Consider the following 12,569-nt stretch of genomic DNA (forward strand, 5'->3'; position numbering starts at 1 on the left):
TGTTGAATTGATCAATTGATCTGGCCAATTTTTGATGAAAATCCAGAATTGAACTGAAAAAAAATTACTATATCGCAAAAGTGAGTTTTTAAACTATAGCACTTGTTTAGCTATAACAATAGTATCATGATGATATTGTGTGATTCTTCAGTTTACCAAAGTAAACTGGTACCGAATGAGAAGATAAATAAGCAAACATTTAACTGTAGGTGCTCCTAAAAATTTAGAGGTGGTAATGATAGTTTCCAGAACATTCGGAGCTATTTCCGAGCAGGTAAAAATAGGAGTAGTGCAGGTAATGGTTCTACTATTACTATCCTTGCTTATTATTATTACTTGTTCCTGAATTCGGTATTTCATTGATATGTGAGCCAGCAATTTTCGAGTTTTGGCTTCGTGCATATTCAGGACACACCGTTTTAGACGATTTCATAAATTACGGGTTTCGTTGCATCGTAACCTAAATTCAAATGGTTCGTTGTCGACGAAACCTGCAAAATATGAAAGCAATTCTACATAGCTGCGACGTTATTTTAGGTGAGTTTCATTTATTCTGCGCAGAATGACACGTCTCAATAAAATATTTATTTTTATTCATTTCTTATTTTATCCTCATCTTTTGATGAGAAATAATAATTAATTGATAACTGATCTATATAAAAAGCCTATCGCTTCTAACAGGTTGTTGCATTTTAGTTCGGAACATGAAAGATACCAAAAGGTGGCCATTGTTAAGTTGTTTAAATTGTTAACACAAAATACTAAGTTTGAGTCATGAATGGTTTCTCAGCAAGAAATTTATGGAGCAGGAGAAAATATTGTTAGATAATGGATACCCCCAATATTTGGTCAATCACATTTTTCATTCCTCCAGGCATATATCATATGGGGTTGTGAATTCAGGGAACGAAAAGTCTGAAACAGTTCCAGTAAGAAACTTTTTTGGTCTTGTGTATGCGCCGAAATTGACGGGTGAACTGGTTAGGGTGATGAAGTGGGATAGAAATAGGATTTTATAGTAGATTGAAGAACCGTGATGAGTTGAATAAAACTTCTGGTGTTGTTTATAGGGTGGATTGTCGTGATGGTAATGATTGCCTTGTTGGTCAGACTAAACAGTATTTAAAATCCAGAATGAGCCAACAATATCAGAGATTCTCGCAGTTTGTCGAAGGCTACTGCACTTTCTTCGCACGAAGTTGTTAATGATCACACATTTGATTTTGACAATGTTAGAATGTTATGTTAAGAACCAAATTTGTTCAAGAGGTCAATAAACGGAATGTTATTTATAAGATGTAGATACACAGAATTTTCAGCATTGCATATGCTGTGATATTTCAATTCAAATTCAGGTTTTATTATGTCCTTATTATTTTGGAAATTTTTTCATTATTCTACAATTTATTAGAATTTCAACTCCGCAGAAATGAACACTGCAGTTCTTTACTTTTTGACTTTTTCATGTATGCTTTGGTTGATTCTGATTTTTTCAATTTTTGTAGCCTGAAAAAGAAAATAAACGTCGCTGAAAGAAGGATATTTTTATACTGATAGCCCTAGAACCCCAGCTCCAAGAATCAAAATAAACCACTAATATTATTGTGTCAACGATGGAGATCAAGTTCCATATAACATACAAACAGATCTGACACCTCTTCTGAAAGAAACCCAGAAGAAACTGTGGCAAGCAGAATGGAACTCATCTACTACCAAGTTGGCAGAAGTAAAAAACTTCATTGAACCACATAAAAACATTCCGAAAATTAGGAGACACCAAGTGATACTAAGTAGACTTCGGATCGGTCATACCAGACTAACACACGAACACCTCATAACCCGGACCCAAGAAGCTTTCTGTGACACGTGTAACGTGAAACAAACTGTAAAACATATATTTTGTGAATGTCCAAGATACCACGAAGAAAGAACAAGAAATTTCATTGCAGGTTCTCTGAAAGACATTTTGGTGGAAAAGTGTGAAGTTAATAATATTATAAAATTTCTCAGAAGTGTACAAATTGACAACCTTATATAATTAATAATATTAATATGTACCACTCCATCGCTAATAACCCTTGTGGTTGAAGCGAAATTTCTAAAAAAAAAAAAAAAAAAAGTTCCTTTTATTTTTTCCAATATGTAAAAAGACTGGCCAATAAAATTAATAAAGTAATTTATGTCTGTCAGCCCTAAAGCTATTACTTGGAGTTCAAAAAAAAAGTGTCTACTTGAATTACATCATCTAAAGCACCATAAATGTCTTCCGTATAAGTAATCAGATTGGACTCAATGGAACTCCTTGAGAAAAAACCATGTTGACTTTTAGAATTAATGATAATTAATAACCATGAAACAAATAATCATAAATTATGCTCTCAATCACGAACTACTGATTGCTAGGTGTGTTGGACGGACTAACCCAAACCTGCCACCGCGACCACGAACTATCGTCAATTTACTGATTCCTTGATAGTTATTGACCTCAATCCTATTGCCTCAAGTTTTATAAATTGGCAATAACCTAGCTCTTCCACACTACAGGAAATTTTCTGGATTTCATTGAATGAAATACTTAGGAAAAAGCCCATCCCCATTGCACAATGCCTGAAAAAATACAAGGGGTATCCATCACTAGCTACCAGCTCCGATGCCATCACTCAAAGACTTCAGCTTATTTTCTACCAACTCCGGTATTTATCAAATTGTGGTAACCAGAATGGGGAACATCATAACAAGCCTGTTCGGCAGATTTATATCATACACACTACGGAAATGAGAAGCAATAAAAAAACTTTCCAAAGCACTTCCAGTTACTCATTCATTTGAAGTTATTGGAAATTGTCCTCCTGATAACTTTACCCATTGTATATGCGAGTCCACTGCTAAGTTCTATCAATTGAGATTGACCGTGTCACCTTTTACGTCATCAATCTAACAATCGACTTTGAACTGAAATGTTTTGAGGAAATGCCATTTCAAATATGAGAAACTCAACCGCAGAATGTCGATTATGAGGTCCTACCGGCAATAATATCTGCTTGAAATTGCAGAATATATAAAGAAATATATTTGGATGAAACGTGGTTCGATATTCATGACGTAATAAATTTCGGTTAGGTAGATGAATCGAATAAATGGCACCTCAATGCTTCGTCTCCAGATGTAGAAGAGTTATTATTCTGCATTCAAGGGGTTAACAGGGTTATGTTCCGGAAGCATCTTCCATTCCCTAAAAATATAAAAGATGCGCATATTATATAATGAGAATATGACAGCAGAGCTTTTGGAAAAAATGTTTCTGAAACAATTTTATTCCCAGTATTACCACAAATTCAGTGATTTTTATGGATAATGTTTTATAATTTCCCTGCATCTTGAAAAAAATAATAAATACGCCAAGTCACACACATAATATTATAAACTTCATGGAATCTGAGAACTTGATAATCCATCGTATTCTTTCAATCAAAAAAGTCAAGTAACTAACCAGAGAACTGTGTACAATAATTTTCACTAGCGCCTTAATAGTAGTAGGAGTTGTGTATTGTTGTCGGATGTTCTCGTTGGATATCCTAATTATGTAATTTAGTTTCCTTGTTCGACATTACCATTACTTCCATCGATGTGAAAGAGATGCGGCGGAAGATCCAAAACGCAGCATCGTCAGTGTTTTCATAATTCACCCAAGTGGCATCGGATAGACTATAACCCTTTAGTATTAACTCAACTCAACTTGAGTTGAATACTCAAAGCTATAACTAAAGGTGAGAAAACTAAACAACCTCTTGCTTAGTTTAACAATTGTTTGTTGAGAATGATTTGGGTCGGTAGTTGCTATAGATACCTCAGATCAAATCGTGAATTTTCATCGTGATTGAGAAAGTTCATGTAGTCTAAATCAAAAAATCTTCAATTATTATCAGAAAATCAATACTGATTTATTTGAAATAACCTAAGAGAATAATTGGATTTTTTTCTATTGGCTCTGTGGAAGAGCAGAAATAAGAAATGGTAATAAATGCGGCATCACCGTGACTTTGCAACGTTATTCAGGGATAGTATTTCTGAAATGAATAGGCATCCCAATTATGAGAATTGTTGAAAACTACTTGCAGGAACCTTCACCTTATAAATATTAATAAAAAACTATTTTAGCATAGTCTGAGGGTTTTTTCTTATCCATCATTCAGAAAATTAAACACCCATTTTCCATATGAATTGTGTGGCGACTTCTGAGGTTGTTCTTTCAATAGAAATAGCTTACTTTACTCATAATTTTATTAAAATTTGTTATGCTTATCATTTACGAGTACTATTATAATAGTACTTATACCTATAGGTATAATAATAATAATCATGAATATTCAATATACTCATATACAGTACCTATACGTGATACAGAAATACTAAAAGAGGAGAATCAACACAAGCGTTTCCAGAATACATAATGAAAATTAAAATCTTTTGAATGGATAAATATAAAAATACAAATATCTACTACTCAAGTGAAAGGAAATTATTTCATTGCTAAAAAATTCTTTGTCGTAATCTTTACTACACTTATTTCACTTCACTTGACAATCACTATCTTCATTGATAATGAGTTTTATTTCATAAAATTCTTTATCTTTGTGTTGTTTTTTTTTTCTTAATGAATTCCAATTCCTAAAATCGTATTTCAATCTTCTATTCCTATCTTTTTCTGGAAGCACTGTTCTGTTTCCCAAAGATTTTTATTCGAGAAATTCAGTAGTTCAATAACACAAAATATCGTATGTTGGTAAAGCTAAACTACTGAGATTTCAACATGAAGTTGTTGTTTTATTGGGAAAAAATTATTTGAACTTTCACGGAATACACCGTTAGAAGTAAATGCACTGACTTTATTATTATAAAAGTACTATCAATAATTCGTAGAATCCCTATTCAGTTTATAGTTATCACAGGTGCATTTATATTCGATTTTAATTTATAAGCATTCTTCCAAATTTCGAAAAGACAGATAGTTGAATGGAACCTATAAAATATGGCTAAGGGCATGGATATATGGGTTATAATAGTCCAAGCCCAGTCACCGAAAAATGCAATCTGATCTGGATTGAATTCTGCTTTATTCTTCTCCAAACTGTTGATTGTCCACAACGCCATATTAGAAATAATAAGGAAGGTTATCAGTTCTCTGCCGGGTTTTTCCAAGCTTTGTTCAGTATCGCTACACCTTCTCCACCATGAATCTAGGACGAAAATCGTCTGAAGACTGGTTTGAAGAAACGAAAATATTTCGGCTAAGAGGCTGATTGTTATGGAACCTTTGGAGGTGAAGCAGTTTCCTATTATGGAGAACATACTGTATATGAACACGCCTGTTTGTGCAACAACGAGGAGTGTGTTGTCAAGTCCGATTCCAGCTTGTCCTTCAGCTAAAAAAAATATAAAATCAGAAATAGTTCACTTAGGTTAATACTCCAATATTTCTCCAATATGATTCGAAATTTTTACTACAGAGACTTTGCAAGTTTCGTGAAATTGGCTAGGCTGAAAGAATTACAAAATGTGTGAGACTAAATCATTACTAATTTCCTAACTAATATTCTACTGTTGTATAATAAGGCCATTTGTCAAGGTTTTTGAAAATGTTCAACTTTGTTTTTCCTTACAGCAGAAGTTGTCATTTTTTGCCTTTATTTCAGAGTATTTGATGTTTGAATTTGATTAGCACAATAAAATTTGGTGATTGAAGTTCATAGCTTCCGAATAATTCTGAATCATCCTTAGCTAAGGCATATTATCCGCCTTATTACTTACTATGTACCTAGTTTAGAAAAAATATTTCAGATAAAAGTTGTTAGTTATCGGGGGAAAAATTATTCCAAGATTAACTTGATTTTTCTGAGTGAAAAGGTTCATTTTTTGTGCAGATTCTAATTTTTCATACAAAAGAAGTGGCTTCTGTTTGAAATTTTCCTCATCGGGTTTCAAATTCAAGAGATATTCATAAAGTATTCCCAAATCAGAGCATCACCGAAGAAAATCCACTCGTCTATTCAGAAATACTTCAGATTGTAGTAAAAAAAATAAAAACGATGTGTAAATAGTTCAGGCATTGTAGAAATATGAACGAGTTATTTTCAACCGTCCGTCGTCGAAAAGGTCTAGACTAGACTTCAAAGTATCTGGTATTAGTACTGGTGCATGTTGAAATTTATTCGATTGATTTATTGCGAACGAAAGATGGAATACTTGTCGGATGTGGAAAAATTGAAATTATTTTTATTTATGGAGAATGCTGGGGAAATGCTGTTGATGCTGTTGCCCTGTATGCGCACCGTTTTCCCAACAGAAATATATCATCCCGTAGTTCTTTTTATCGTATTGTGAATGTATTCAGAGAGAATGGAAATGTTACACCAACAAAAAGACAGTAACTGGTGAAGTGAACGAGATCGGTGTGTTAGCTGCAGTTGCCCATAATCCTCATGTAATTTGCAATTTTTATGACTCTGAAATGTCTCAGAGAAGTATTTTAATAATATTACATAGGCACAGGTTCATCTTCATACTCGTCTTCATAGGAATGATTTTGAAAATCGAATGGCATTCTGTCAGCGGGCACGTGTAAAAATACTTCTTTCCAAGAGTTCTGAATTCACAAAAAATCATAAACAAGTCATCCGGCATAACATGCGCTACTGGAGTGCACGTAAGGGCGTTGGCTTCGAGAAGTAGAACATTAGCGCCCTTGGTCTGTGAATGTTTGGTGCAGAATCATTGATGACAAACTAATTGGTTCTTATTTTTTTGATGGCACTCTAAAGAGTGAAATGTATCGAGCCTTTTCAGATCACTGGTGGTAACTAGTTACCAATCCAGTTTGAAGATGTAACGCTTGGAGAAAGACAGCGCATGTGGTTTCAGCATGATGACTGCCCGGTGCATTATTCCATTAAAGCACTCGAAATTTTATTCCCAGAGAATTCAAGCATTTTAAGACTATCAATACAATGTATGGCCTCCACGGGCATCAATAACAGCTTGACATCTTCTTTGCATACTAAGCACGAGGTCGTTGAACATTTCTTGAGGAATTTGGTTCCATAAACGGGGCAGAAGCTTTCTCAGATCATTTAAGGATACTGGAGTAGGTTGATGATTATCTAATCTTCTTTGGAGCATATCTCATGCATGTTCTATGCAATTCAAATCTGGTTTGTGCGGAGGTATTGGTAAATGTGGAATACCAAGCTCCTCGCGCGCATTCTCAACTATGGCTGCACGGTGCGGTCTAGCGTTATCGTCTAGAAATAGAAAAGTATCACCAATAGCAGGTTGAAAGTTTGGCAAAACATTTTCAATGACATGCTCCCTATAGTGTAAGGCCGTCATATTTCCAGGACAAATGTGTAGATATGTGCGCCCGTTGAAACATATCCCGGCCCATACCATAACACTACCCCCTCGGAATGAATGGACTTCTTGGACAAAGCGACGATTACGGGGTATGCGAGGGATTGTCCATACCCTTATTATTCGAGAATCTGAAAATCGTCCATATCTGGATTCATCATTGAAAAGGACACTACGCCATTGATCGTTCCAATTGATATGTTGCCTTGCCCATTCCAGTCTTTGACGCTTATGGTCACGTGTTAATGGAACTCCTCCTAATGGACGTCTAGAACCTAGATTCACCTCTCAAACGTCATCTGATGGTTTCGATGGAAACTTGGACCCCATCTGCATTTTGAAGAGTATTCCGTAGCATTCTACACGTAGAGATGTAGGGTTTCTTCTCGCCGAAACGGTGATGAAACGATCCTGAGCAGGTGTTGGTTTTCGTCGCCCTCCAAGCCTTGGTCTTTCCAACACAGAACCTGTCTTCCTGAACCTATTCCAAGGTCGAGATATCACACTTTGGCTGACTTGGAGCCTTTCCGCTACAACAACCTGGGTTAGGCCAGCCTGTAGCATTCCGATAGCCCTATTAGCCTCAGCGTTTGTTAATTTGCATCTTGGCATTTTCAGAAAACTCGTTTCAAATCGAAGCCGTTGATAAACTGACTTCCTTTCAAAATAAGAACATTCATGAAGCATATGCAAAGAACCAAACTTCAGAAAAAAGGCGACCAGATTGACGACATGTCTCATACTGATTTTTATTGGATCGATTCAAGTTGTTATTGAGTTTCAAATGATTTTACAGCAACTTTCTCGAAGATTACATACTTTTAAAAACGATTGAATACGATAGCCCTAACTCTTGTGGAGCAGTATATTTCACCTTGATTACAATAACCACTAGATCGGCACACGTGGTACCATACCATGGCTTTCGAGGTCGCCATATTCAACATATCCTAATTTATCCATTGTTTAGGTACGCGAGTATACCACACAGCTCCAACCACTCAAGAAGACATATGATGAAACGCGTTCGAAATGCTCGCAAAAATATCGTTACAGAAATATTGATGCGATTTAAAGAATCCTTCATTAAAAGAATTTATAGATATAACCACAGATTACAGAGTAGAATAGATCTGACACTCACGTTCTACGATGAAAAATACAGTTTATCCCGCCCTCAGCGCCCCCATGCGGTTGCCACCCAACTAACCGGGAGAAATGTCGGTATAACAGGAAACTGCAATTGCATGGCGCGAAATTTAAATTAGCCCATTCACTGGTATTTTAGACGTCGATAGAATAATATGGATTATTAGGGCGAATTTTAAGGAGAAATAAAACTTGTCATGAAAAATATACATATATTGATATACCAAGCACAGGAAAAAAAAAATATGGAAATACATAAGCTATAATTATGGCAATGAATATATGAGCAGAGGTAAAATGTCAATAGGGTCACATATCTTCGTAAGACAATAATTATAATAAACAGTAATAATATTGTTCATAGGAAATGAGGTTGAAATTATTATATCTTCAGAAATCTTCAACATTATCCAAAAAGGACACAATATTTGTTGGGAGTCGGCAATAGAAATCAAAAACAGCATGCCAAAGCTTAGAATGCATTAATAATTTGGAAAAGAAAAAATTAGTAGCCCAAAGACCTATGTGGATTTTATATTTTCCTGCAGGAAAGATTTCAAAGTCTCTAAACAACGACTCCCTGTTTTATCTTCCTCACAGTTAGATCCCCAGGAATGCACTGACATGAAATTAAATAACTATAGTTTTGAATGATGAAATAAAGTGTTCAACATTTGGGTCAGTATTCCTTACTCCATGTGCTCTAATGTATACAAAAAGGTTTTCTAAACAATCTTGATTGAAAGCCCGAGTGAGAATATATTTAAAGTGATAATCATTGAACAGTTTTTGCCTAAGGTAAAGGAATGCTTTCAATGTTGTCACTATATTCTTCAAAGTTGGCACCACAATGGATCTTTTCTTTCGAGGGCAATAAAATGAAATACTGTTGAAAATTTGTATCGCCTGCTCCCAACAAACATTGTGTTCTGTTTGAATACTAACCGTCTTCTTTAAGAGTTTCGCAGTGGATGTCCAAGCTCTGGATACATTCAACGAATCAAATAACTCTTCCAAGAATAGTATAAAGTCAGCAGTGTCGATAGCCTCTCTGGGAAGCTGAAGCGGATGCTTGATTTCTAAAAAGGAAAATAGTAAATTTTTGTATTATTATGTTTGAAAAAAAAACTTACCCCATTGAGAAATGAGCTTCATTATTGACCCCACGGAGTGGCTTAATACCTGACTAAACAGTTTGACTTTCATTTCCATTAACACAATTTTTAAAGGGTTTGATTGGATTGGTTTAAGTATAAACGATTGATGTTATAATTACGTGGTTCTTTGAATCAAACATTTCATACAAGAAAATCGATTTCCTGATAAGACTGTCGAGTTCAATAAATGGGTATTTTTAATTTACTCTCGTATAAGATCTCGTTTGTAAACTCTGTACTCTGTAATCTGTGTTTTTAAACAAGAATTTGCATTAAAGCATTTTGACATTGACACTGTTGGCGTTCACAAATCCAATATGTCAGAATACAGTAATCTGTGGAGAATATGATAAATATTTTCGTATGCAGTGCCACATAGCGTTTGATTGCAGAACTAAAAACCGTATTTGGGGTGGGGGTAAGGAAGTGTCAAGCACTGGATATAACGAAGTCCAACGTCAACATTTTGAACACTTACTTACTGAAATTATATCAAATCAATGAAAGCATGATCATTATCAAAATTACTTTTGATTTTTTCCAACCGTTTAGATAAAATTTAAAAAAAAAAAATTCGATCAAAACAAGGTTCAAACAAAAAAAATAACATTTTGTTATGAAGATTGAGAAATTGCACTAAAAAATATAACCTTTTATTTGAAGAAATCAGCTTGACCTTGAAATAATCTTGAAGTCGAGGTCGAGGCTAACAAAATTCGTTCATTTTCTTTCACCCTTGAAACCAAACAATTTTTATTTTAAGCTCATTTTTCTGAAGTAAATACATAGTTTTCGTGATAATTCACTGTCTGAAGTGAAAATTCGTATCCTATATATTTTCGAATTTTTTTCCAATTCAGAAATGACAAATTCAATAGAAGTCCAAGTTTAAAAAAAAAAACTTTGCCACATAATTCAAAACCTAGAGGAGAAAAAATTTATTTTTAATATTGTCGGTGCATTCTTCGTAAAGAAGTTCCTGAGAAGGTTCAAAAGTTCAAAATCTGTTACTCCAAAGATGAAAAGTTATGAAACATTTTAGAGAAAAATTTTGCATACAAAAGTTTCAGGTCTTTGCTGGCTATCAGATGGTAACTTTGGTTTCGACCATATCCTCGATCTCTTAGGTTATCTCAATGTCAAATGCGTTTTTTCGTGGGAAACCCTATACACGTTAGATGTGCGAAAGGAAAATATCGAGAAATTTCGAGGCCAATTATGGCCTTCAGTTATTGTTCCTTCCTCCTCCGATAGTTGAAGCCAGCAAAAGTAACGCGGAACGGTAGAAAGAGAAAAATATACCCCAAGAAAGTTTCAGGATTTTTTTCTCAGCTATGTCACGATTAATTCGACCTTGGCTCTGACCTTCAAGGTCAAATGCCTTTCTTTAGGAATATCTCAAGATTTCGGCCATAGAAATAAAATTTTTGCGATTTAGACCTTCAAGTGACCTTGATGAATGATGATTAAAGGTTAATCTCGAATAGCCAATATAATAGCCCAAAACTTTAGTATCCAATATATTCCTCTAAATGCTCTCCTGGCAGATTATTCTACCAGATAATTTCAAAAATATCATCTTCAAATCGAGAAAATCGAAATTTCACTTGCGAACTTCAAACATTCATAACTTAGTAATTTTCAATGCTACATAAAAGAGAATAGAACCATTTCATATTAAATTAAAAATACATAGTTTTTGAAATTTTACTATATATTACAAACCAAGCACCTAAGATGGTTTAAACTCCTGGGTAACCTTGCTAGTACAATTGAAGTGCTAAGTGCGAAAGGACGTCTAAGTTTGATTCTGGTGGTAATGGTGATAGTATTTTTAATAATTAATAATATTTATAATAATTATTTATTATTATTCATATATTATTAATAATATAATAAAGTTTTTCAAGAATAATGGAACTGAAGTTTTGAATATCATACCTCTGTCAATTTCCTCACAATTTATTTCTAGAAAGAATAATAGTTCTGAAGGTTACCATATACCTACTTGGTAACGATGGAAAACGTTGGACGTTTGTTGTCAAAATTCAGTAGTTTACGAATTCATATTCGAAACCAATGAGTCATATCCCGATTCATATTGCATTCAGATAGTTGGAAATTTTGTTTTTAAATATGCTACAATTTTTCCATACCAAATTTTTCAAACTTTGTCAAAAAAAAAATAATTTGGCACAGAATTTTTTTTTATAACTGTTTCCTAGTTCCTTGAGGCGCTCCACTATCAGTACTCACCCTTCAGTTTTCTCTCGTACTTCATTGCTCTCATACGAACCATTGCAACTATGGTTGCTAATATCGTAATCACGTATAGAACTAGTTCCACAGAGTTTACCTCAACCTGAGCAAGAATGTGCCTTCTTTTTGCTTCCATCGAGTTAGTGTGGTCTTGAGTGAGGACAAAAAACATTATTAGTGATATAATGGTGAAAACTATGACCATGATACCAGCGAAAAGACCTTTATGAGCGCTGCTGCAGTCTACTGTAATATGGTTTTCAGAGTTCACAGGACTTCCTCCAAGATTATCTGAAAAGTACAGTATATTGATATACCAGTTCAATTTCGACGAAAAAGTACAATAAAATTCAATATACTCTATGACGAACAAAGGCTAATAATAGGAGTCCCTAATCCCTATCCATATTCACAATAATGATGGACAAGAAATAATAAATCTGGATTGTACTCGTATTATTTATTACCTATTACTTTTGGTTGAATGCAACCTTTTTATACCGACGAACTAAAGAGGGTGGATCCCTACTTATTTCAAGACCATTATGAAAGTTATACTAACTGAACAAATAAGTATTCTGCTCCTTCTGTGTGTTA

At 34.4% G+C, this 12,569-nt stretch overlaps 1 protein-coding gene across 3 annotated transcripts in view; it reads right to left on the bottom strand.

Moving 5' to 3' along the window:
- Positions 1–4,559: 4,559 nt before the first annotated feature.
- LOC123310164 (proton channel OtopLc) overlaps positions 4,560–12,569 on the bottom strand; it is a 54,206-nt gene continuing 46,196 nt past the window's right edge. For all 3 annotated transcript variants that reach the window (XM_044893575.1, XM_044893576.1, XM_044893574.1), the window contains 3 exons: positions 12,535–12,569; positions 11,970–12,263; positions 4,560–5,423 (listed from right to left, as the gene is read on the bottom strand). The exon at positions 12,535–12,569 is cut by the window's right edge and continues 208 nt beyond it. In XM_044893575.1, the coding sequence (XP_044749510.1) occupies positions 4,930–5,423; positions 11,970–12,263; positions 12,535–12,569 (823 nt within the window). In that variant the 3' untranslated portion in view covers positions 4,560–4,929. The remainder of the gene's footprint in view (positions 5,424–11,969; positions 12,264–12,534) is intronic.

This window comes from Coccinella septempunctata, chromosome 3 (assembly GCF_907165205.1).
Source record: "Coccinella septempunctata chromosome 3, icCocSept1.1, whole genome shotgun sequence".
NCBI classification, from domain to species: domain Eukaryota; kingdom Metazoa; phylum Arthropoda; class Insecta; order Coleoptera; family Coccinellidae; genus Coccinella; species Coccinella septempunctata.